Source organism: Natator depressus, chromosome 1 (genome assembly GCF_965152275.1).
Source record: "Natator depressus isolate rNatDep1 chromosome 1, rNatDep2.hap1, whole genome shotgun sequence".
Lineage (NCBI taxonomy): Eukaryota > Metazoa > Chordata > Testudines > Cheloniidae > Natator > Natator depressus.
In genome coordinates this window covers 98,246,669-98,274,362 of record NC_134234.1, presented here as the reverse complement: position 1 = coordinate 98,274,362, position 27,694 = coordinate 98,246,669, and the positions used below count along the sequence as shown (strand labels likewise).

The 27,694-nt window shown below is 42.5% G+C and overlaps 1 protein-coding gene across 14 annotated transcripts in view; it reads left to right on the top strand.

Moving 5' to 3' along the window:
* DOCK9 (dedicator of cytokinesis 9) overlaps window positions 1–27,694 on the top strand; it is a 328,156-nt gene that overhangs the window by 130,282 nt on the left and 170,180 nt on the right. For all 14 annotated transcript variants that reach the window (XM_074962965.1, XM_074962958.1, XM_074962984.1 and 11 more), the window contains exons 8-9: window positions 12,411–12,585; window positions 13,858–13,925. In XM_074962965.1, coding sequence (XP_074819066.1) covers window positions 12,411–12,585; window positions 13,858–13,925 — 243 coding nt within the window. The remainder of the gene's footprint in view (window positions 1–12,410; window positions 12,586–13,857; window positions 13,926–27,694) is intronic.

Here is a 27,694-nt window from a genome sequence, read left to right as displayed (position 1 = left end):
GATTTTTTACTGCAAATTCTAAATAATACTTATTTTAAATTATGTAACAAGACTGAATAGGGACTCACTTTTATAATTTCCTGGTTTTTTAATGTAAATATTGAAGATATAGCCCCCAGTTTGTAAGAAGCATATAAATAATATATATGAAAAGGAGCTGTAATTTTATCTTATTTTCATGTAACCCTTTTTGAGGAAAGTAGCAAATAATTACCCTTTTAAAAGAAATCATGTAATTTACTACAGTACAAACTAAAGGAGTACAGTGGGAGGTTCTGAAAACACAATGTGCTTTTATGTCAGTTCTACTGTGACCTTTCTTTGTAATAACGTTAGTGTCATCTGATGTAAATCAGTTATCACAGTCAGCTGTTGCCATGACAACCTGGGCCCTAGTGACACTTCCCAGAATGCCAGTGAACTGGAGTGAGTGCGTGACTGATAATCTGTGACCTCTCAGTATTGCCGCTCAGGAAGCGGCAGAAGACAGTAATTGTGCATAGTGTGTGTGTGGGAGGGAGGCAAAATCAGGCTTTTCTGGTGTTCCAGTTTCCCCAAATTTCCTGAAAGCAGCCTTCAGACAAAACACACATGGAGACAATGACATAAAAATAATTAGTGGCTGAAATTTGGAAATTCCCCATGGCATGTTTACAAAAAAGGGTCCTGTAAAAAGGTGAAACAGAGGTATAGACCCTGTAAAATAGAAAATTCTGACACAACTTTAACTATTGTCTTGCTATTGGGAGACTAAAATATATATTCATCAGTTTAAGATTTGCACTTTTGACTCATACAACTTTATAATCAATTAAATTGCACAAGCCATTCATCCATGTTAATTTGTCTTGGCACTTTGGATTTAAAGACCACTAATTTCTGCTCCAAACGATCAGTAAAATATCAAAAACATGAAATCTCTCCTCAAAACTCACTTTTGCTGAGAAGCCAGGAAGAAATCAACCAATTAATAATAGCTCAGTTAAAAAGCAGTTTTGGGAGCTGGAGGAAAAAAAACCTTTCATATTATTTTGGACCATGAGGTTGTGCACAGTGACCCTGTGTAGATGCACGGTTTTATTACCATTAATCTTGTCCTGTCTCCCTTGTTGCCCACAATAATTTGCTGTATGCACTTGTTGTATTTTAGTATTTGTATTGCAGTATTGTCTAGAGGCCCAATTGGGGAACATGGCCTCAGTTCAATAGGAACTGTATGCTCATATACTGAAAAGACAGTCCATAACTCAAAGAACATATCTATTAAGGCCCCAAATCCTGCAAAGATGCCTTTGTATGTTTAACTTAATGCACTGTGAGTAGTCCCATTGAAATTAATAGGAATACTCAGAGTGTAAAGTTAAGCACATGCCCGAGTCTTTGTAGTTTAGGGGCACAAAGTACTTGTTTCAAATCAGATATTCTTTGTAGCAAGGACTGGATCCTTCTGTGTGTTTGTACAGTGCTTTCCACAGTGGACCCCCAATCCTGAATATGGCCTTTGGGATGCAACCAAAACACAAATTTTAAAAATGTTGAGTTGCACACCCAACAAACTTAAAATAATCAAAACCAAGTTTGCTTTATTTATGAAGTTTGTAAGGAGCACATTTCAACTGCTTTAACCTTATGTTGAATTAATGAGAAAAACCTTGGTGAGCCCATGCTGCTATGTTTTTTCAATTTACTGTATAAAAATGTTGCGAATAGAGATGAAATATTCCTTTAGTACATATATAACGTTGATCGGTGAATTGTGCAGTAAATGGACTGTAGGCCCATATAGTATATGCAGTTTAACCACTTAAATAAACATACCAATAATCTAACCCAAATGAGTCAGTTGTTTTTAGTCTCTTAGGTTAATGCCCTGCAAACTAAGGCCCAGGTCATTCCCTCTGATTAAAAACCACTGAGAGGTGTCTGAAATCATTACAAAGATCCCCTCAGAGTGCCTCCCAAATTGTTTCACTCTGTCTCTTCCCCTCCCCTCCCAATGCTTGCCACAAAACAGACCAAAAGAACACATCCGGAAATGTGGCATATTCTAGGGCATCTTGCAGGAGGGAAGGGGTTATCTATAGGGAGGCGCTGTGTATTTGTACTGGCTCTGAACCCCAGCATCCTTCCCCCATCCTTGGTAAAGAGGGAGGAAAAAGCTGCTTATATATTTTTATTCTCCTTCACTCATATCCTGGTGACCTGCAAAGCTCAGGATAGGATAGGATTTGGCCATAAACTGTGGTCATTGTCGAGAAAGTGACTTTTTAAAAAATGGTAGCATGTTAGTCAACAAGAGCTGCTGCCTCTGTTTATCTGGGGTTGTATCTATTTACTTTCATAACAGAAATGAAGTTTTTACTGTTAACTTTTTAGAGCTAGCACAGCTATGAGAAAGTTAAGTGAATTTTGTTCTGGCTGATATATTAACATAACTGTTAATTAAGCAGATTCTGCCATCAGTCACACTTGTGCTGCATCTCTGAAGACCGTACAATTGGGTAGATGTAACTGAAGGCACTTGAGATTTTGGATTGCAAAATGTTAATTACTAACAGTAATGTACGACAAGAAAAGACCAGAACTTGACTTTTAGGTACCACACTGATTTGAGCTTGTAAAATAGAAGTAATAAAGGTCTGGATCTTGAAGTTCTGAAGGTACAATTAAATTTGGGGTCACTATGCCTCAGTAGGTCACTGCTAAGACTACCAAATTCAGGACAGACACCTGAGAAATCAGTCAGACTCATCACAAACTGGTGGTTACTCTATTATTAGATTATAACCAAGCCAGTAACAAAAAGGGAACTTGTCTCACCACACTGGTTAAAAAGAAGCCAAAAATGCAGTCTCCTTAGGCACTCTTGGCTCACCACTCAGACACTAGACTTTATGATGAGTGGTTACTGAAAACCAATTTTGTCAAATACAGGGTCCTTATAATCCCAATAAACCAATTCCATCAAATATAGGGTCCTTCCAATCCCACTTAGCCCGGTCAATATAAACGTAGATCTTCTTTTTTATGTGGATTCCAAATGTGGGTGTGTATGCGTGCCATGTGCCAGAGCTGGAACTGCTTGTAGTAGTGTCTGTTGACCGGCACGTGTTACATGTATCAGCCGTGTGATGTGTCCTTTGAGTCTGTGGGGGTCAACGCTTCTCCAGTTCCCTCTTTCTCCTGCATGGCTAGAATCAGAACCCCTGTTCCTCGGTGCTCGTAGCTTGCTAAGAGAGCTCTTGTCCGTTCCTTCTGTAAATAGTTTTTCTAGTTGTATATAGTTGTCTAACAGTTTTTAGTCATTTAGATCTCCCCTGCTGGATTTTTTTCCCCTTGTGGAACACTCCCGCATCCTGGGGCCTATGCTCTGGCAAGCCGGCTTCAAAAGGTGTGCTGTGTGCTCCTGCTCCTTCTCTGTGAGTGACAAGCACCAATGCTTTCTCTGTTGTCTTGGTGAAGCCCACGCTGGTGCCAGCTGCTCCATCTGCTGCTCATTCCTACCTCAAACTCGGGAAGCTAGGGAACTTCGCCCCTGCAAACGCCTGGTGGAGGAGACATAATCGGATCTGGCAGTGACAGATCTGCCAGAGTGATGCCTGTCACTGATGGTGAGTGCCTCCGTGGGCCCTTCCAGCGGTATTGACACAACTGCCAAAACCCCACCATGCACATAAGAAACACACAGGCGTAAGGGCGGCTCCCTGACGGGGACCATCTCTAAACACAGTGTTGCCATCCCAAGCTGCGCCAGGTCAGGTGAGAAGTTGCGTGTTGACTCAGCTGCTCCTTCTCCTAAGAAATCTCATATAGAGAAAAGTCCAAGGACTGCTGTGACCCGCCAGCACTGTCTCCAGTATTGGTACCGAGTTCGCCGCCTTCATCTCCGGCACTGTCAACACCTCCATGACCATCCAGACTTTCATGCCCAGTTCCGCCCACGCTGGGACGCTTGTTCCCTGTGATACTTATGGCCAATCTCATGCTGCTATGCATGGGCTCCCCTCAGCGCTCTGGGTCTCCAGTCGCCTTGAGGCTTCCATCTCCTTCGGATGAGTCTTGCCTTCTCTGGCAGCATCTTGCTCTGCACCACCTCTCACCACTGGTATTGCCGGTGGCTGAACCTCTCCTGCTCCAGGACTGCCCTGTTCTGCTTTGTCTTGCGCTGGCAGCACCGACGGCCTGGCCTCTGCCGGACCCGTCCTCCAGTTCTGAGTGGTCTCCTGAGCCGGACTCCCCATTCTCTCCTGCACGCTCCTGTAGCCTGGACCCCCAGAACCAGCCCTACCTGCCAGTGTACGGCCCTTCCCCCAAGGCATGGTTCCATTACCCCTGAGGGGCTGTTGATGCCCAGTGACCCATATGCCTGGCCCTACTGGCGCACTTGGTATCCTTACCAAGACTGCAGTGTACTGCCGCTGCCAAATCACCAGCCATCCCCTACTTGCACTGCTCCTGCTCCCGTCTACAACAGACCCCAGGACATTGCTGCACCGCGGGTCCCTACCAGAGCTGCCTCGTCCCGAGACCAGCCCTACCCTCAATGCTTGCAAGAGCCGTCTCTCCACCGTCTGCACGCACAGCGACCTCACTATTCTACCTCTGCCACCTCCACCTTCCAACAGCATCCATCCAAGCAGTCTTTTTGACTCTTTCCCTGAGATCCGCGAACCCCTCTCAACCCCTTCCATGGCTCCTCAGATCGTTTTTGGGGAGTGTCTTGCCCTGTTTTCTCACCACTGGGGAAAGATCGCCGCCGAACGCTGTGTGCTGGATGTTTTTCACCAGGGGTACCTGATAGGGTTCTTCTCCTTTCTTCCTTGTCGCCCGCCCCATGGAACCCTGGGGATCCTTCCCAGTGCAGTCTCCTCTGAGAGGAAGTGGATACCTTTCTCCAGAAGAGTGCCATAGAACACATCCCGTGCTGGTACCATGGCCGTGGTTTCTACTTTTCTTATTTCCTTGTCCAATAGAAGGTAGGTAGTGGGGTGTGTGTGTGCACGTGCAGAGGAGGGGGGAGGGTGGGGAGTGGCCACCGCCCCATTCAGGATCTCCGGTCATTGAACAAATTCATATGCAAGTTCTGCTTCTGGATGGTCACACTCCCCCTCGTTATCCCATCCCTTCCCCATGGTGTGTGGCTTGCAGCTCTCGTTATGGAGGATGTGTATTTTCATATAGACATCCACCCCACTCATCGTAAGTTCCTCCGCTTCACATTGGGATACTTCAGCTATCAGTTTTGGGTCTTCCCTTTTGGGATTGCCACCCCTCTCCATGTCTTCATGAAGGTCTTTGCAGTCGTTGTGGCCTAAATGTGCCGTCTAGGCCATTCCATGTTCACTTAGTTGGACAACTGGCACCTTGTTGCACCGTCTCTCAACTGCCTCCTTGCCACTTATCCAGACCCTCTGCGTCCTTCTCACTAGCCTGGGGATCTGCATCAATGAGGACAAGTTGGTTCTCGACCCTGCCTGTACACTCACCTTCATAGGGGCTCAGTCACGGCTTGCGCCTTTCTCCCATTGGGCCAATTCACCTCCCTCACTGTGCTCATTATGCTACTACATCACCGTTCATGTACACACATCCGGCAGTTCCTCTCCCTTCTTGGCCATGTGGCGGTCTTCACCTCAGTCATACCATGTACCCACCCTCATATGCGCTGCCTCCAGCTGTGGCTCTGGTAAGGCTGCAACCTACAGTTGGACCGCTTGTGCAAGCCAGTCCTGATCCCCGCCTCCATCCTGGCTTCCCTCACCTGGTGGTGCCAAGTATCAGAGCGGTAGCCGTGTTAGTCTGTATCCACAAAAACAACGAGGAGTCCGGTGGAACATTAAAGACTAGCAGATTTATTTGAGCATAAACTTTCGTGGGTAAAAAACCTACTTCAGCTGCATAGAGTGAAAATTACAGATACAGGCATAAATGTACTGGCACATGAAGAGAAGGGGGTTACCTTACAAGTGGAGAACCAGCGTTGACAAGGCCAATTCAGTGAGGGTGGATGTGGTCCACTCCCAATAACTGATGAGGTGTCAATACCAAGAGAGGGAAAAATTGCTTTAGTAGTGAGCCAACCACTCCCAGTCCCTATTCAAGCCCTGACCAGGGGTATTCTATAAGCCTGGATGTCCCATCATCTCAGGCATTGGCACTCTTACAGCAGGATTATCTGGCTATTTGGACTCTCTCCTCAGACCCTACGCTACCAGCACTCCTAGCTATCTTCGAGACACCACCGACTTCCTGAGGAAATTACAATGCATTGGTGATCTTCCTGAAAACACCAACCTGGCCACCATGGATGTAGAAGCTCTTTACACCAATATTCCACACAAGGATGGACTACAAGCTATCAGGAACAGTATCCCTGATGAGACCACGGCACACCTGGTGGCTGAGCTTTGTGACTTTGTCCTCACCCACAACCATTTCAGATTTGGGGACAACTTATACCTTCCCGCCCATTCCCCTGCTCCTGCAAGTCCTACGCAACGTGTGGTGAAATCACATGACAGTAATTCTCATAGCTCCCTCCTGGACTCACCAATATTGGTTCACCAATCTCCTCCATCTCTTCGCTTACCTCCTCATCCCCCTTCCCTGCCTCACGAATCTCTTCACACAGGTGCACGGCCACCTGCAGCACCCCACTCCACAGCCTGGTATTTGGATGGGGCTTGCTTGTAGACAGGGTGTGCTTCGCCGCCATGCACAACATCCTCATTCACAGCAGATGGCCGTCAACTAGAGCCTGCTACCAAGCTAAATGGTGACGCTTCAGCACTTGGGCACATCGCCACCTTTGTTCTCTGGACTCTGTCTCCATTCCCATCCTTCTGGACTACCTTTTTCACCTTCGACAGTCTGGCCTCGCCCACTCCTCTGTCTGCATCCACCTGGTGGCACTCAGTGCCTGCCTTCCCCCTGTGGATGGGCTTTCTGTCTTCGCTCATCTGACTCTATTGCCTGATTCCTTCGCGGCCTTCTCAACACTCTCCCATACAAATGGAAGCCTTCCCCCTTTTGGGACCTTAATCTCATCCTCTCCGCCCTCACTGAGCCACCATTTGAAGTCCTCACGACCTGTTTTCTCACCCATTTCTCCATTAAAGTACTGCTTTTGGTGGCGATCACCTCAGCACGATAGGTTAGCGAGCTGGTGGTCATGATGGCTGACCCACCCTTTACTGTCTTCTGCAAGGACAAGGTCTCCCTGTGCCTTCACCCCAAATTTCTACCCAGGGTGGCCTCCCTGTTCCACCTCAACCAGTATATACACCTACTGGTCTTCTACGCTAAACCGCACACCTTTCCCAGGGCATGCACATTACACTTTCTCAATGTCTGTCGGGCACCGACCTTTTATCTCCAAAGCACCCACGCCTTCCATGCTGCACCCCAGCTCTTCCTCACCATTGCAGAGCGCTGCCAGGGCCACGTCCCCAGCTCGCAACACCTCCAAAAGGATCTCCCATTGCATTGAGGAATACTGTATTCTCTCTCACGTTTTTCCCCCCTTTCCTCTGGGAGTCACGGTCCAGTCCAGGCGGGCACATGCTTCCACTTCAGCCTTCCTTGCGAGCGTTCCGTGGCAGGACATTTGTAGGGTGGCCATGTGGTCCTCCGTCCATGCCTTTTCTACTCACTATACCATCGCCCCTGTGGCAGTTGGACGTACTATCCTACAGACTGTGACTTCTTCTGAGCTTCTCTCCCACGTCTGGAATCCATATAGAGACTATCACTTGAAGAAGAAGAGGCGGTTACTTACTGTAACTGAAGGTTCTTTAAGATGTGTGGACCCTATTTGGCTTCCCATACCCACCCTCCATCGCTTGCTGACAGGAGGGACTTGGAGCTGTGTTGACTCAGTCCGCACCGCTTCCAGCAGCTCCCATTGGCCTGGAGCAGCAAACCGCGGCCACTGGGAGCCGCGATCGGCCGAACCTGCGGATGCGGCAGGTAAACAAACCGCCCTGGCCCGGCAGGGACTTTCCCTGAACAAGTGGCGGAACAAGTTGGGGAACCGCTGGCTTAGAGATACCAAGAGATACTGCCCCGGTATCAACTTACCTCTGGATCTATGATGTACAACAGTGACTCCCTTCCTTGAGGTGCATCCTGAGGAAGAAACCCCCTGCTGGAGATACACCCAGCAAACCTGGGAAGGGTAACCCTGGATTCCAGCCCTGTTCCCTTATGCCCCACCTGATTGGGCTTAGTGGAAGTCATGGTTCACATATTGTAACCAGCTCTACAGGTTTCATAAGAGGACATGCCAAAAGCAACACCTGCCTCCTCGGACCCTGCTCCACAGGAGGAACTTACAGAAGAGCAAGAGCCAGCTGGGGAAAAAGAAACCCTACATTCCCACAATTTTCTTCCTCGCCAGATGAGCCTCTTATGCTTTCCCCACCATCTTACGCTGATGATTTCAAGGCCTTTTAAGCCTTATACTATGAATAGCAGAAACCTTACAGATTCTATTAGAGGAGCTATAAGAGCCCCAACATTCCCTGTTGGACATTTTCCATACATCTCCTATGGGCAAAATTTGCCATCCCTATCAATGATGCTCTAATGGTCTTATCTCATAGAGTATGGCAAACTCCAGCTACCATGTCGCCTACATGTGACTGGGCTGACAAAAAATACTATATTCCACCCAGTGCTCAGAGCATTTTTTTCTCCTAACCTAACTCCTTGGTTATAGAGGTCATCAACAAATGAAACATGCAACATTTGTCCCAATTGACACCATCTGAAAAGGAACTGAAATAGCTGGCGCTTCTTGGGCACAAAAGCTACTCCTCTGCCTCTTTACAGTTCAGAGTAGACTATTACCAAGTCCTGGTTGCAAAATATGATTTTACAAGTTATCTAAAGTTTTAATCTTTTATTGAACACCTACCACAGGACGAGATGGAACAATTTCAAGCTCTCATAATGGAAGGCCAGACAATTGCCAAAGCATCTCTCCAGTTCTCACTGGATGCTGCCAGTACAGTTGTATGTCCTATGGCTATGGCAGTAGTAATGCATCAAGCTTCTTGGCTGCAGTCCTCTGGCCTCCCCCAAAAGGCACAAAACACCAAAGGGACCTCCCTTTTAAGGAATCGTAGTCAGTGATGCCACAGACAGGCCCCATCATACACTTGAAGACTATTGAGCAACACTACAATCTCTGAGGATCTATACATCTGTGACAGAGAATGTACAGTAGATGGCAGATGGCTCAGTGGTCTTGCCCAGTCCACTACCAGCCAGTGAGACCAGCTGAACGTCCAAGAAAAGTCCATATTCGCTAGGAAAGGACCTTCTTCTACAATCACTTTCAAGTTGGCAATGTCTTCAAAACGACCGTTTTGACCTGTTGGTCAAGGGTCCTAACTATCTCCCTCTCCAGATTCTACACTGCACTATTCCTCCCTCCACTGTTATGGGGATTGCCTCTCCCATTTTCTGCCTTCCATGTAGCTAATCACCTCAGACAGATAGATCCTGTAGCTGATTTCATCCAGTTTAGCTCCTTCCTTACTCCAACCCTGTTCACCATCCCTATTCAGGGACCCTTCTAATGAGGGTTTCTAGTGGCAGGAGGTACAATCTCTTCTAACAGTAGGGGTAATCAAAGCTCTTCCACTAGACTTCTTCAAGAGAGGGTTCTATTCTTGGTACTTTCTGATCCCCAAGAAAAGCTGAGGCTGGAGACCAATTTTGGACCTCAGCACTTAAAAAACCTTCTTCCACTCTCAGTGGTTCAAAATGGTAACTCTAGCAGTGATAATTCCATTGCTGGATCCAGAAGATTAGTTTGTCTCCCTTGACTTTCAGGATGCTTGTTTTCATATATCCATGCGCCCCTCACACAGGTATTTCTTGTTTTTCCTAGTGGGCAGGTGTCAGGATTCCCTCTCCACTCTGAATTCTAGGGTACAGATGTGGGGACCCGCATGAAAGACGCCATAAGCTTATTTCTACCAGCGTAGGTTAAAAACTTCCCTAAGGCACAAATTTCTATTTGTCCTTGGACTGAGGTATGTTGCCACCACCAAATGATTTAGACAAAGAATCAGGGAAAGGACCACTTGGAGTTCCTATTCCCACAAAATATCCCCCCAAGCCTACACCCCTTTTCCTGGGAGGCTTGAAAATAAACAAGGTGAGCACAAACCAGACCCTTGGGTTCGTAGGACACTAAAAACCCAATCAGATTCTTAAAAAACAGAACTTTATTATAAAGAAGAAAAAAAAAGTAAAAGAAGCACCTCCTGTAAAATTATCTTCCATCCTGATTTTACAGACAATCAGATTCAAAACACAGAGGATTTCCCTCTAGGCAAAACTTAAGTTACAAAAAACCAGGGATAAACTTTCCTCTAGCACAAGGAAAATTCACAAGCTAAAACTAAAGATAAATTAACGCATTTCCTTGCTTTACTTACAATTTTTGTAATCTAGATGCTCAGTTCAAGTAGGGCTTTGAGAGATATATTTTCCCTGTCCTGATTCCTCGCTGACCTGGAGAGAACCAACAAAGAGAACAAAGCAAAAACCTTCCCCCACAGATTTGAAAGTATCTTCTCCCCTTATTGGTCCTTTTGGTCAGGTGCCAACCAGGTTACCTGAGCTTCTTAACCCTTTACAGGTAAGGAGGGATTTTATGATACCCTTAGCTGTATGTTTATGACAGCAGGGAACACTACCATTATTGCATATTACCCTTCGGCCTTTCCACACACACACCCCCCCCCGAAGGGTCTTTACTGAAGTTATTTTGGCTATCACAGCCCATCTTCTCCAGTTGGGAATAATCAAATTTCCATACCTGGTCAATTGGCTCCTGAAAGGCGGCTAATTTCTCAGGGTACAGATAGCAACTACCAAGGCCCCGTCCTTGTTTGACTCCTTGGGCCTCTGGCTCAACGCAAAAAAGTCTGTACTCACACCCACTCAACAGCTAGACGTCATCGGCACCACTCTGGACTTCTCCACTGCTGGAGAATACTTACACATGGTAGGTTGCCAAATGTCCAGCCTCATTTCAGCAATACACCACAGCCTGCAAACCACAGCACAGGCTTGTTTGCAACTCGTGGGCCATATGGCAGCCCCTACATTTGTGATACCCTTAGGGAGACTACACGTCTGATGTCTTCTAGTCTGACCTAGGAACTATCTATACCCTCAACAAGCACATTCTATCCAAGCAGTGTTGATATCTCACTGGGGCCTCAATACTCTAAATCAAGAGTTCATGGGCGTGCACACATCCTGAAGTGAAGCACTTACAGGGACACTGCTTAAAGGAGGAGGAGAGGCACCTAATTAAAATTAAGCAGCCACAGAATTTCCAATTGGCTGCATCAGAGAATCCAAAGCTGTTTTTCAGAATGCAGGTGAAGCTGGCCACAGAGTATATGAAGTCTTGGCTATAATTACAGAACAGGCTGTATTGAGTGGGGAAGTGAGGAAGCAGGACTAATTCCCCAACACGTTGCTTGTGGAACGTTACAGCCAAAAGAGAGCACTCAAAAAGTAGACTTATGACTGTAACAGATCGCTCCTGTCGGTCTTAACTTGCTAGTGTGTCAAGGGCTCTGATACCTAAAATGTTAGCGAGGTGGTTTCACGCTTCTGAACTTTGATCTAAGGACACTCGTACAGGTGGGAACTTTTACATAAGAATTTTATTACTTAGACATTCACACAATTTAAATAAATACCTGTAGACTGAGATTTTTAGTGCTATCTATTTGTACATTGCATTTGCTTTTAGTATGTAATCGCCAATAGGGTGATGGTAGGAAACAAAAGCATAGGTAAATTAAGTTGCTTTCAGTGTTTAGATGAGTGGTGGGCAACCTGCAGCCCATGGGCCGCATGCCACCTGTCAGGGTAATCCGCCGGCGGGCCACCAGACAGTTTTACATTTGCATTTAGTTATGCAGCTCCCAGTGGCCACGGTTCGCCGTTTCCGGCCAATGGGAGCTGTGGGAAGAAGCAGCCAGCACGTTCCTGCGGCCTACTCTGCTTCCCCAGCTCCTGTTGGCCGGGAATGACAAACCGCAGCCACTGTGAGCTGCAGGCGGCTGTGCCAATGTAAACAAACTGTCTGGCGGCCCACCATTGGATTACCCTTGTGGGCTGCAGGTTGTCCACCACTGGTTTAGACCATCACTACACTATAAAAATCTTTCCAAAGATGAAGCAGCAGAAAAAAGGAAGCTTTGTAACTTAAAAAAAAATTACACTTGTGTTGCAGTGTGTATATATATATATATATTTAATCATAGGTGGACCACAGAAAACATTATGCAAGACAGTTTTCTCCCCTGGTTTATAGGAAGAGGGGAGGTGGAAAAACTTGGCTAATATGGAAAGGTCCTTTTATTTTATTGTAGAACAACAAAGTGAAACGTTTTGCTTTTGAACTCAAGATGCAAGACAAGAGTAGTTACCTTCTCGCTGCAGACTGTGAACTGGAAATGGAGGAATGGATAACTACTTTAAACAAAATTCTCCAACTAAACTTTGAAGCTGCAATGCAAGAAAAAAGAAATGGAGAATCGCATGAAGGTAAGTAATATTGTTATTATATAATAAATAAATTTATTTGGGCAACATTGATGTAGGTAAAATCCTAAAGTAAGGATTTGTCATGCTTAGCAGCTAGTGCTGTCATCATTTCCACTTCCCGTAATACTGGAGATCACGGGCCTTATCCTGCCCTCTTGAAATTAACGAGAGTTTTGCCATTTTAGCCTTGTTTACATGAGAAAGTTGCACCAATATAGTTTATATTGATTTAATTAAAATGGTATAACTAAATCAATAATGCACTGCTGTGTATGAACTTGTTTAAGCTACTGCATTTGTAACACATTGTATCCTCACAGCACAGCCCTGTATTTAAGTGCATTACACTCTGTGTGGGTAACGCAGGGTGCCAAGGGCTATTGCTAGGCTCTATGCATTCTTGGTAATTTTCAGAGGATTTTGGTACTTAAGGTTAAACTCCCATGATCCCTTCTGCTATATCATATAATTCAGTTGGTTCCCAGTAGACCATGCCATTTATGCATGGAGGCCTAAGTGTAGTTGTGATGATACATTTGCAAGGAATGTGAGTCGCAAATAGAAATTTTTGGCCTCTTCAAGCAGCATTTAAGCCCATGGGAGGGGGCCTATCCAGTCCAGTTGACCCAGGAACAGTGGAGTGTGCGCAAGTAACTAGACAGGTTGCTTCAGGTGTGAACTGATGCAGTGTGGGATAGCAGTGGGAGGAGTAACTGAATTGGTGTAGTTATATCAGGAGGACAGTGCCTCCACATGGACCTTACATTGATATATCTCCCTCCAAAATAGTTAAGTCAATTGGAAAGGAGTCTGACTTTTATGATTTAGGTAGCAAGATGAACATATAGGACAACTTATCTATGGACACAAACAGTTTCTGCTGGAAAAAAAAAGAAAAAGAAAGTTTTATACTGGTGCAACTTTCCCATGTACGCAAGCCCTTCCTTTAATTAGGCTTGAACTCCGTGTGTATTGTTAGGTAAAGGATTTGGTGTCCGTGTGGCAAAAGAAAGTACAAATTGCTCACTTATGGAATTGCAACAATTACTTTACACCCTCCAACGAACAGGAAAGAACACAGAAGTCGCTGGATCAAAATGAGCAAGGGAGCAATGGCACACAGTTGTCTGCTCTTTATTTTTATTGATATCAGCGTTTATTATTGTAGATGAAGTAGTAAATACAGTCATAAGCTAGTTGTTGGAAATAAAGCATTTTCCTGAAGTTATTAATGGCTGTTTAATTTTAAAATTTTCTATTTTGTAATTGCAGATGATGAACAAAGCAAAATGGAAAGCTCATTATCCAGTTTAGATAGCTACTTTCCTGAAATTGCCAAGGTAGTGTATTCCTTTAAAGCTTGTATCAGTGATTGCAATGAAATAAGTGAAATCTCATTTTAGTAATTTTGGAGGCACAAGGTTGGGCTTTTGGTCCAGAAAAAATTGGTCAATTGAATGGTCAGATATTGTCAAATAATGTGAAAAATGGTCAAATATTTTAAAGCACTTATTTATTAGAATAATAAAAAAGTGAGATTTTATTGTCTCCAGTAGCCTAAGCTTTAGATAGATACTATTGTGTTAATTTAGATGAAGTATTGGACCCAATGAATTAAAGGTGTTAACGTGACCAGTCACTGTCCAACATTAAACACCGTTAAACAAAGTTCAAGTTTGGTATACAGAGATCTCAACCTGCTTAATACCAGAGCAAACCCACTATAAAATTAATGCCAGAGGTTAGAAATTTATTGATTGAAACACACAAAAGGAAAAGAATCAAAATCACGCAAAGAGCTTTGAAACTGAAATTGACTGACTATTGGAGAAAGGTGTGGTAGGTCCAATCTTTTATTGGACCAACTTCTGTTGAAGGAGACACAACTAAAATACAAGGTTACAGCTAAGATACAATACAGATTGTTTAGCATAAAGAGCTAACATGTCGTAAGAGACTATTTAAGGTGAAATGGGCAGTTAATACCTCTGAAATTGCAGGACAAAGGAGCGTTAGTGGATTATGGATTGTTATAATAAACCATCAATCTAGTGTCTTTGAGTCCATGATTTTTAGCACCTACGAAGTTATGAATTTAAGCTCCCAGGCTCATCTTTTGAAGGGGTTGTGGAGATTTCCTTTGAGGATGAGGATTGAGAGGTCAGATATGGGTGATTGTTTTGTGGAAATGTTCACCCATGGGTGATATGGAGTTTGTCTTCTATCATTTTGATGTGTGAGTTCATTTGAGAGAGTCATGATTCATAGAATATCAGGGTTGGAAGGGACCTCAGGAGGTCATTTAGTCCAACCCCCTGCTCAAAGCAGGACCAATCCCCAACTAAATCATCCCAGCCAGGGCTTTGTCAAGCCTGACCTTATTGATTGGTTTCACCCACATTGTTGCTATTGGGGCATTTGATGCACTGGAAGAGGTACACCACATGTGAGGCATGTGTAGGATGCATGGATCTTGAAAGGACTGTTGTGGGAGGTACTGATCATCATAGCAGTGGAGATAGGTTGGCAGGTTTTGCATTTGTTCATGGCAGGGTCTCATGCCTCTTGGAGTTGGTGGGTCCTGGACTTTGGGGAGCTTGCTTCTGATGATGAGTTTGGAGAGGTTGAGAGGTTATTTGAAGGCCAGAAGAGGGGGTTCAGGAAATATTTTCTTTAGGATGTGATCCCCATCAAGTATGGATTGTAATTGTTTAATGAAACCCTGTATGGGTGTCATTGTGTGGTGGAAGATGAGAACCAGGGATGTGTGGTTGGAGGTCTTCCTCCCAGGTATTGAGGCAGGTTCTCTCGGGGTATTTGTGTGGCCCCTTCCATGATGCAATCCACTTCTCTGGGGGAGTGTCCTTGTTTGGTGAAGATGATTTTAAATATATTAAGGTGTATAACCTGGACCTTCTCCTCGGAGCATATTTTATATCATCTGAGTGCCTGGTTGTGGACAAGAAATTGCTTGGTAGGTTTGGGGTGGTTATGGGATCTGTGAAATTGGGTGCAGTGATCCGGGGGTTTCTTGTATATAGTTGTCTGTAAAGTTCCATTGTTGAAGCTGATCATGGTGTCCCGGAAGTTGATGCTAGCGTGGGAGTGTTCTAGAGAGAGTTTGATGGATGCATGGTGATGGTTAAAGTTGTGGTGGAAATCTGTGAGGGAGTTTAGGTTATCTGTACAGAGGACAAAAATTATATCACTGTATCTCAGGTATATAATTGGTTTTGTAGTGCATTTGTCCAGAAATTCTTCCTTGAGGTCACCCGTCAAGAGGCTGGCATATTGGGGAGCCAGACTAGTACCCATGTTTGTTCCCATGGTTCGGACAAAGTATTTGTTGTTGAAGGTAAAGATGTTACGGGTGAGGAGAAATGGATGAATTTGGCAGCATGTTTGGGGTGGCTAACTGTGTTTTTCCATTGTTTTGTGGATATTTGAGGTGGGCTGCAATGCTGTCATGAGGGATGTTAGTGTGTAGGGAGGTCATTGACATCCATGGTGGCAAGCATGGTATTCTGAGGGAAGTTATTAATGCTGTGGAGTTTCTGGAGGAAGTTAGGTGTGTTCTGGAGGAAACTGATCCTTTGTGTAGTGAGTGGTTTGAGGATGATTTCTAGCAGACCCGACATTCCATCAGTTAGAGTGCCGTGGTCAGATCTAATGGATCTGCCTGAGTTCCCTTGTCTATGTATATTGAGAAGCATGTAGAAGGTCATTGGGGTGGTTTCATGGGGGATGAAGTTGGAGAGTTTCTCTTGGGGTTGTTTCAGGAAGGATTTGATGATATACTTAAATTCTTGGGTGTGGGGTCGTCTTTGAGTTCTTTATAGTCGGTGGTGTTGGAGAGTTGTCAGTTGGCCTTGTTGATGTAGTCATCACGGCCAAGGACCACCATGGCACCCACTTTGACTGCTGATGTAATCGTTATTGGGTGGTTGGATTTCAGTGACTGTATGGCAGTCCTCTCAATGTTAGAGAGATTGTGATGGATGTTATGTTTGTTAAGGATTTCAGGCAATATTTTTTCCTGAAGCAATCAATGTAATGATCAAGTATGTGGTTTTGTCCACTGTGGCATGTGCAGTCAGATGATTCTTTTTTTCTTCTGATTGTCAGTGAGGATGTGGCAATTGTGGTGGCATCTTTGTTGTGAGAGAGTCCTTTGAGGCAGAGTTGGTGAAAGAATTCTTCTAGATCTCCACGTTAGTACTGTGTCAGGTTCTTTGTTAAGCAGTAAAAATCATGGACTCAGTAAAGACACTGGATTTATGGCTCATTATGACAATCTGTAACCACTAACCCACCTTTAACCTATGACTGAAGAGGTGTTAACTTCCCAGTTCACCTTGAATGGTCACTTGCAATATGTGTTAACCCTTTATGTTTAACAATCTGTTCCACATTGTATTTAGCTGTGACACGCTGATTACCTTTCCCAGACCCAAGTTGGGAATGATAATCACTTTCCTGCTTTAGACAAAACAGACACAGTAGGGAGAGGAAAGATAGGATAGTAAATATGAGGGAAATACGCCTTTCGTTGGTCTTCTCAGAATATAGGATGGTTGGTCAGTCATGGACAGATGCTTTGGGCTGGCAGGTTGGCCATGACAGCTGTTTCTCTAGACCCCAGCTCATGTCCTTGGTCAGTGACATCATGTGATTAGTCAGGTCGCTCTTGTTTACTGGTCCTTTACAGGCTGAGCAGAGCAGGATAGGCAGTCTCGTCTCATTGTGCTGGTGCCGTGCAGTACAGTTCAAGATCAAGTGAAAAGCCAAGAGAGGGAGGACAGGAGTAAGATGAGGGGGGCAGAGGCAGGGCAGAAAGGAGCACATGTGGGACAGGAAAAGAGAGCGGGATCTCACATGTATCGGGCTGGGTTCCTCACTTGTGTAGTAATGAAAGTCAAGCTTCCCCACTGGAGTATCAAGGTCTGGTATCACGCCAACAGTTTTTTTCCCATAGCCACGGAGATAGTAAAAAAAAATTTCTCCTCCCCAAAGTCTTTTTTTTTTTTTCCTAAGGGCCCCCAAAAGGTGATAGGTGGAATAGTTCCATCCTCTCTCATTTTTTGTCCACAGTTAGGTCTAATTTCCAACACACGAATTTTGTTTCATTGATTTCTGCTCCTCTTGTTTACCAGTCATAATGTTGACACAGTCCTTGCGTGGTATCATTTGACCCTTACTGTTTAAATTAGGTCAGGCTTTCTGTCTTCTCATATCTTTTCTTAAACAGTTTTATGTAACAGATCATTTTAACAATTCATGAATCTTTATCCACTTTTCACCAGTTAGGCTAACAATTAAAATAGGCCTATTAGGCCTCAATCTTTACAATAATACTTATGCCTAATTACAAAAAACAACTGAGTTATTTTAACTTAGAAAGATGTAAAACATAGTGAAATGAAGTTATAAAACATGAAAGAATACTTATTACAATTTTTAACAGTGTTTGGTTAGCATTTAAATGTGAATGTTGTTCAAGATTGAACAAAAGAAAAGAAAAAATTAATTAAATAAAACACACAAATAGTGCTGTAAAAAAAAGTAATTAAGTGCATTTACGCTAGTTAGGCAGCAGGCCAACACTTCAAGAAGGTTAATGTCTCTTTCCCTTTTCTTTTTAATGCGGGCGGAGGTTTAAGGACTGAACCGCATTCCCTTCTGAGTTAATTTCTGTATGTTTGTTTAGTCAGTTTAGACTGTAAGCTGTCTGGGGCAGAGACCCTGTCTTTTAACTTGTTTAATGTGCTTTGTAAACTGCCAGGTATATTGATGGCATGATATGCAAATAAAGATACACATACATAAATACATATGTTTGTTCTAGAAGATTCCAGTCAGTTAAGATATTCAACTTTCCCAACAGATGGCATTATCATGTAGTAAAGTGAGCGATAAAGACATTTAATAGGTTTGCTAACAGATGGCACCATGATTCAATCAAAAAGGTAGGCCGCCACCTGTATGAGGGCATTCTTTCTGGAATATATGACAGGATTTGACCTTAATCCAATAATATGTGGTTAGTTGACCAGTCAGTTGACATTATTTGACCAGCCAATTGACTGGCCAAGCCTACAGAGGCACAGTTCCAAGTCTGTAATTGAGTTGAGTTAGAAACTCACTTGAAAATTTCTTCATATGTAAATGTTGGCATCTCTAGTATAAGCTGATTTTGAAAAATTAAAAAATATTCATTAGCTATTGCTGTTTTTCATAACTCTTTCTATCTGTCACGGAGGCTGCCTCCCTTAGCGCTTATCGTCTTGTGAAGTTCCTAATTCCACAAGTCTCTTGTCTCTGAAGAGTTAAAAACTCTGCAGGGTAGTGAAATAAGCGTGTGGGGGAATCTTCTAAAGTATATTGTGGTGATAGAAGTTAGTTCGCTAATAGCCTAACCAAGTAAGTACTTTTTTATGTAAAGTTTTATGAAGTTAAGTGTATAAATAGTGCATGCTGATGTGCTTAAATAGCTGAACTATAAAGTTGTTTTTTAAAAAAAAAATGTTTTAGACATCAGTAAAGGTAAATGATGGCTTTCTAACTCCCAGTTCCGCAGAGCTGATGGAAGCAGCCAGATAGCTCAGGAGCTCTCAAAACTTAGCCGCTCTCAGGGTAGTAGGCACTGTTGAGTTCCTTTATTTTCTGCTTGTGGAAGCAAAATAGCTCCTGGCTTAAGATTTATATGCAGGCACATTTATCTCTTTAACATTTTAATACGTTCAAATAAGTTCTGAAGCATGTGTATGTTAAAGCCAGTTAACCCAGTGCTGTGCATGTAGTTTATATAAGGCTGGTAGTTGATCTCGTGCTATCTGTTGGATAGTGTAGCGGCCACTGAATGCGTTATGTTCCTCCATGGTGGTCTGGACAGACCCAAATTTGGTGCATTACAGGATAGGATGCCTGTGAGGGACAGGTGACTGACTGGGGGTGGGAGGCATGTCTTTTCATCTTGCTTTCATTGGGTCAGAGTTGAAGATGATTCATACAGGGAAGTTGGTAGGCATTTGAAGCAGATGACCATACCATGTTAGAGATGCCAACAATTGACATCCTTAACCTGGACATTGCTCTGATGAGCCTCAGCTTTGAGCCTTCCCTATTCACGTTCCATGTTTTAATATGTAAGGGAATAGTGTTAATTAAAGAAGGAATTCATTATAAATCAATAGCATTTTTGTGTGGGTATTAGGTAGTAAATTCATCAGTGTTAGCTTTATTAGTACTCACTTTAAAAAAAAAAATTCTTACGTTACTAAAACACTCTAGTGATATTGGACGACATTTCTGAATTCAGTCAGAATAAATTAGCAGGATAGTACTCAAAACCAGTCTTGCTGCCTTCATTTGTCTGCCTCACTTTCGTAGAGTTAAGTTGAGAATCATTTTACAGAAAGTTACCTTATACATGCAAAGTCTGAGGTAAAACTATTGTAAAGCACGGCCAATAATAGGAGAAAATAAATTTATAATTGTTCTAGTAAATAAATCTAATAAATCTATAATTAGTTCATTTGCGTTTTTTAAGATACTGAAAATGAAATTGTATTCTCATTTGCAATCAACTTTCAAATACAGAATTTTCCTTTACGTAGTTCTATAGAATCAAAGGAACTAAGTAGTTAGTCTATGGAAGACAATTTAGAAAATGAATATAAAACTTGACATTTTGATGGTACAATAAATATTTTTTCTTTCTTTAGAATATAAAATCTTAAAGAGGAATGTTTAGCTCTCTAGATGACTTCGGGATTTTGCTTTTATTCAAGTTTGTTTTGCACCTGCTCACTAAACCTAATTTTAGTGCTGAAAATGCTACTTCCTGTTTCCATGAACTTTTGATGGGAGTTGTTTTGACTTCTTAGTCTATATATTTGTGTTAGGTTTTTTTCTGGAATGTTATCTTTACTATTTTTTTGGGCAGTGATGGTTTGTTGTTCCATGCATCCAGTCTACTTTGTGGTGTTTCTCAAAATATTTTTTCCAGAAAATATCTGTCATTCTGTCCTAGTTTAGTTCTTTCTTGCTACTTAAATGGTACCCTGTAAAATTGCTCTAATTTCTTTCTAGCATCTAGATTTTTCCTACTGAGAAATAAAACAGTCCAAAATTCTTGTGAGTTTGTTAGGGCACTCGCTGTGTTTTGTCTGGATTACTTCTGTGCAGTCAGCTCCTCTGGGGATCCTTGTCTTCTGTTCTCCATCTGTATCAAGTTATCTAGTGGTGTCCCTCTGCTGCCAGTGTATCTGATATATTGATCTCGCTATCATCCCTCTAAAGGAAGACATCACGGGGCATCATGTAAAACATTTGGGCTTTCTTTAGCTGCTTTTTGGACCCTAATAAGACTAGTATAGCACCAAGTCTCCTGCTTCCTGTCATTGTCTTTTTCTTTGTAATTGAAATATTGCTAAACAGGATGTGATGGACAGGAAGATTGAGTTTTGATACAAAAATAATGATAATGTACAATATTTTGAAATGTAAATATGCGTCTCTTGGAGTTGTGTGCCAAGCTGCATAAACTTTAAAATGTTAGGTTTACCATACTTTTGTAACAAAGGTTGTGTGCTTCAACACTTGCACATTAAGAACACCTGGACTGTACCTGTCTAGACGTTAGCATACCTCTTAGAGTTAATTCCTCCTGGTCAAGATGAATAGAATTTAAAAGCTTAAATCACTATTAAATACTAATTTAAGTACTCTTCCCATTTTACTGATGGGAAAACTGAGGCACAGAGGCTAAATAATTTGCTGAAAGCCACACTGGAAGGTTTATGACAGAGCAGGAAATAGAACTCAGGTCTCCCAAGTCCCAAACTAGTGCCCTAACCATTGGACTTTCTCCCAAAATATATACTTTTGTGGCTTATTCCTAATTTTTGGTGTTACATGTTATTTCTCCCAGTAGGCAAAATATGTGGAATGCCAATGATAACCACCATTCTAATTTCTGCTCAGTATGTTTCTCTTCCCCCTTCTCATTTTTTTTCTCCATCTGATACGCTTTCCTTGTTCTCTGCATTTCTTTTTAAAATGTTTCTCTGATTTTCCTGATCCTTAATTTTTTCTTTTCTATAGGAAAAAAAACCCAGCAATATTATTTTATATGTGGAAGGGTTCTGCCTAACAATTTAAGTTTGTTTGTACAGCCTTTCCCTGAGTGTTAAGAGCATGAAATAGAGAAAGATAAATAGGATTGGTCGCTTTTCTTCTGATTATTTTTCTCAAGATTTTTACCACAGGAGCCTATTACAGTGGGAATAGGAAAGAGGTTCCCAAGCTACGGTCTACAGAATATTTGGTGCTGGTCTGCAGATAGGTGGCTGTTCTCATGGAACGGTCTGTTCACTGCATTCCAACTGAGAAAAACAGAACAAAGAAGGATAAAATGGGGAGCCAAAGTAGACACTATCACCTTTTTTTGTTTGTTTGTTTCCTTTCGTCTCCAGAAAGGAATTAAGAAGGTTTTGTCAAGGTTTGTAATGAACACTTTCTGGCCAAATTTCAATGCTGGTAACTCCATCTTCATTGGCCTCAGGGTGGATAAAATTGATGATTTTTTAAATTAAATTTAAATTAAATGCAAATTTATTTTAAAAAACTATTTAAAACTAAATTTGAAATTAAGAATTTGTTAAGGCCTAAATTTTTTTGTAATCTATTAATCTTTTAAATATAAAAGATTAAATATTTAATATTTATAAATATTATATATTTATTATATAAATATATATTAAATTTATATTATAAATATATAATTTATATATTTATAAATATAAAATATTAAACAGTATATGTTTGCCAACGTTTAAAGAAAGTCAAACTGTTAAACCAGCTTTTGACAGCAGTAGCCTCTTCTGCAGATGCAAAGAGACTGTTTTCTTTATTTCAGGGTATTCAAGTAGTTCACTTCAATGACTAGTTCATTCAAAGTTAATAAACCAATTTGGAGATGAAATAGTAGGTAAGCTTGCTTTCCTTTTACAATCTATCAATACAAACTAGGTGTGAAAGGTTGAGATCTACCAGATCTAGAATTCTGAAGGACATGGTGACCACAAACAACCAGTTTCGTTAATTAACTACAGATAATGCTTCCTCTGTTTAATAAATCAGTTAGTTTATCAAAACATGTTTTGCATTGAAAACTTTCCTATAAACTTTTTTCTTATGTAGCCAGCACAATTAAGGTAGCTTTTATTTAATTAAAAAAATAGAAATGCTGTGTTTGTGCATTTTTAATTGAATTAGTATTTCCATCCAAATAAAGCTTGGCAGAAATCACAAGTAAAAAAATAATAATAATATAGTAAATAAGAAATGCATCATTCATCATTTTCTAACCTAATAAAATTAATAATATGAGTAAATGTAAATAATGTATATAGTTGCTCAAATAAATGGGTAAAGATATACTGTATCCTCCTGGTTCGTGGGAAATAAAAGCAACAAATGTAAGGCTATATTTTAGCTGTAAACCAGCTTGTTTTAATCATTACCAATCATTGATAGCCAAGAAAATAACTAAAGTACAAATGCAAAGCATGATTAAAATTGATTATTTAAATCAAGGTTTCTGCTTGCTTATTTAAATCATGATTAAAGTCTGTGATTTAAATTGGTTTGGTTTAAATCAATCCACCCTTCTTGGCCTATTTGGCTGCTTTTGACATGGTTGACCATACTTCTCCACTTGAGATTGTTTCATGCCTGGGTTTTGTTGACTCCATCCTCTTCTGGTTTCCCTCCTACCTCTTGGATCACTCCTTCAGAATCTGATTTTTTGGGTCATTGAAGGACATAAATCCACACTGTGTAGAAGTCAAGCATAGGAGTTTATTACGTACAGTGCTTACGGAGTGTCACCTTGCTTATTAGACGAAGAGACACTGTCAATCAATTGATTACAATGGAATATATGGATTTTCCATGGGTGGGGAAAGTGACGGGGTAGGCAGTCCCACACCCCCGGATAGGTTTAGTTGCAAGGCATGATACCACAGTAGCCAATGGTCAAAAGGTTACATAATGTCTCCGCCCATAGTCTCAGTGTTAACAAATTAACATTTAGCATTTAATTAGTACTTTAATAAATATATTAGTATAGAATATATGTTGAATTCAATTTGGGGTCCATAGGAACATTTAGCATTTAATTAGTACTTTAATAAATATATTAGTATAGAATACATATTGAATTCAATTTGGGGTCCATAGGAATGAAGTAGCTCCTTTGATTTTCCAACAGATACATATCTAGGGGTAAAAGCAAAGAAACAGTGAAAGTATATGGCAATAAAGATTGTCTTTCAAGTTGCTTATTTGTGTTTTAAGGCAGGCATTGGTTCCTGGGAAAGGGAGATGGGAAGAGGCCATATCTTATACTGACATGTTCCAATCTTTCATAAACTCAAGGTTGGATGTGTGGGAAGAACATCTCCCTACAGAAGAAACTAACACAACAGAAACAGGGCTTCTTTGTTCTATTTGCAACTTTGAATAAGATACAATTATTGCCCCCAGCATCTGGCGTTTTGCTGACCAGACATCTTAATGAAAACAAGGTTATCTTTGGTTATTCTGCTTTCTCTTAGCTAATCACTATTTGCTAGGCCTCTGACCTTGTGACCAAACTCTGGACTTTGGGCCTGTACACAAATCCATATACCAGGTTATTACATCAGCAATGGATTTTAACCCTTCAGTCATCATTTCCTCTTCCTCTTTTGGTGTGGATTCCTTGGGTTCCATCCTCAGCTCCTTTTCCTCTTCTCCCTCTAAACCCTTTTTTTGTGTGGGTAATCTGATTTGCAAACATGGTTTGACCACCATCTTTATGATGGACTCTCAAATCTACTTGTCTATTCTGGACCTGTCTCCCTTCATCAAATATAACATTGTGGACTGTCTTTGATATCTCCGTTGTATGTCAAACTATCTACTGAAACTTAACAATCCCAGAACTGAGTTCTTGATCTTTCCCTCAGAGCTCTTCCTTATCTCCCCTTTGCCTGTCAGTAGGGAAAGCATCAGAATCCTCCATTTCATGTAAGCCTATAACAGCGCTGTTGTTTGTATTATTGTAGTGCCTCAGAGCCTCAGTTATGGACCAGGACCCCATTGTGCTAGGCTCTGTACAAACACATAATAAAAAAACAGTCCTTACCCCAAAGAACTTACAATCTAAATATAAGGCAAGAGACAACAAATGGATACATACAAACAGGGGAATACAAGAAAACAGTGAGACAATATTGGTCAGCATGATATGCTGTGGTCTCAGAACACCAGCATTTTAGCTGTTACCAAGTTTTTTTGTAGGCATCCTGACAAAAAAAGAAAGTTCTCATGTCCATTCCATGTTTGGTGTGTGTGCTCACCACATGCACTGGTGCCAGAAGTTTTTCCTGCATTGGTATCCATAGGGCCAGCCATAGCGCCCTCTAGAGTGGCACACATATGCGTCAGTATAAGAATCTCACCTGTCTGCATTTGATAGCATGAATGCTACATGGCTAAGCCTCGAGGAACCAGCTTTCTCCAGACAAGTCCAGCAGCTTATTTTGGAAAGCAGAAAACCTTGCACTAGAGTTACTTACCTGGCTAAGTGGAAGCACTTCACTTGCTGGATGTCTGAATCTCTCGACGCAGTCATCTTTGCAATCCATCCTGGAATACCTGCTTCTTCTGACAATCAGATTCCTCAAGGGACTGGAAAGACTCTTTCCACAGATCCGGGACCCAGCCCCCCCATGATATCTCAATCTAGTCCTGTCTAGTCTCAGCAGCCCTCCTTTTGAGCCCTTAGCATCCTGCTCACTTCTTCTCCTATCGTGGAAGGTCACCTTCCTTGTAGCGATCACCTTGGCAAGACAGGTCTCCGAGATCAGGGCTATACCCTCAGAATTCCCTCACATGGTTTTCTACAAGGACAAGGTCCAGCTGCGCCACTGGCCTTCAGACCAAAGGTGGTGTTGCACTTCCACGTCAACCAGGATATCTTCCTGACAGTGTTCTTTCCAGAACAGCAAAACTCAAACAAGGAGAGGTGCCTGCATACTCTCAATGTCAGACGGGCCTTAGCCTTCTACCTTGAGCGAACCAAGCCCCTGCGTCGGTCGTCTAGGCTTTTAATGGTGGTGGCTGACAGGATGAAAGTGATCCCGGTGTCATCCCAGAGAATTTCTTCTGGATCACTGCCAGCCTCCGTGCCTGCTACGAACAGGCGAAGGTTTCATCTCCGCCGATAGTAACAGCTAATTCCACAAGGGCGCAGGCATTCTCGGTGGCAAGAAGGAAGTTGGGGGAGGGGGTGGCGCATCAGCAGTGGTGCTCCTTATACCGGTGCATACATGCGCCATTCCAGAGGCCACAATGGCCAGCCCTACGGATACACTGGGGGAAGAACTTCCAGCACCGGTATATGTGGCAAGCACACACACCTAGAATGGAATGAACATGAGCAACATGTTACGAGAGGTAGGCAACCATTTTTTTAAAGGAATGTTATGTTATGAAGGAGGATAATGGGTTACTTTTGGAGATGTTTATGGGGAGCTTTTTTCAGGCGTCGGGGGCAGCATAGAAGAATGCATGAAGGTGCTTGTTTGAAAATGCAACAACTGGGTGTTGGAGGCAGGAATTGATCTTTCAATATAGTGTAAGAAATGATAGCTAGGTAGGGGTTAGGTCATGACGGGCCTTGAAAATGTTGGAAACAATAGAGAGGAGGGAGCCATGGCTTCATTTTTGACTCCTTGATTCCATATCCAGGTTGTATCTAAGTTGTACCTTTTGTTCTTGTGCAATGATTCAGTGATTTGACTTTTCCTCTCTGCTTTCTCTGCCAAAAGTTTTGTCCAAGCCATGATCATATCAAGCCTTAACTACTGCAGAATCTTTCTTTGGCCTCAGCGGCTACAGTTTTGACTCCTTAAGCCCATTCAAAATGTTTGTTCTACAGACATTTCTCTGACTAGATCACCCTCGTCTTTAGTTCTCTGCATTGGCTCCTGCTCTTCCAGTGCATTGGACACATAAGTTTTATTATAACTTTTAAAACCCTTCACAGTTTTGCTCTGTGCTTCCTATCCTCCCTGTCTTAATGAAAGGTTGGCACCTGCCTTTACTTTGCTAGTTATATGAGCCTTGATTGTCTGCTTCTCTCTTAAGTACTGTCCCACTTTCTCCTGTGGCACCTGTAATACAGAGAGAAAAAAGCTCATAGTCACAAGCCACAAAGATATCAACTTATTGTCCATGTCCTTCCTCAGATCTCACCTCTTCTGTAATGCATACAGGAACTTCATCTGACAAGGGCTAGGCAGGTGTTGAGTTATGATTACAGCTACTGATTGGCTAAGAATTGTGCACATTGAATTTTTGTTACCCTATCTCTCCCATTCCCCATTGAGACACTCTTGATTCTCACCATCTGTTGTCATAGAATATCAGGGTTGGAAGGGACCTCAGGAGGTCATCTGGTCCAACCCCCTGCTCAAAGTAGGACCAATCCCCAACTAAATCATCCCAGACAGGGCTTTGTCAAGCCTGACCTTAAAAACCTCAAAGGAAAGAGATTCCACCACTTCCCTAGGTAACGCATTCCAGTGCTTCATCACCCTCCTAGTGAAAAAGTTTTTCCTAATATCCAACCTAAACCCTCCCCACTGCAACTTGAGACCATTACTCCTTGTTCTGTCATCTGGTACCACTGAGAACAGTCTAGATCCATCCTCTTTGGAACCCCCTTTCAGGTAGTTGAAAGCAGCTATCAAATCATTCGCTCCAGCCCCCTAATCATTTGTGTTGCCCTCCGCTGGACTCTTTCCAGTTTTTCCACATCCTACTTATAGTGTGGGGCCCAAAACTGGACACACTACTCCAGATGAGGCCTCAGCAATGCCACATAGAGGGGAACGATTACGTCCCTCGATCTGCTGGCAATGCCCCTACTTATACAGCCCAAAATGCCGTTAGCCTTCTTGGCAACAAGGGCACACTGTTGACTCATATCCAGCTTCTCGTCCGCTGTCACCCCTAGGTCCTTCTCTGCAGAATTGCTGCCTAGCCATTTGGTCCC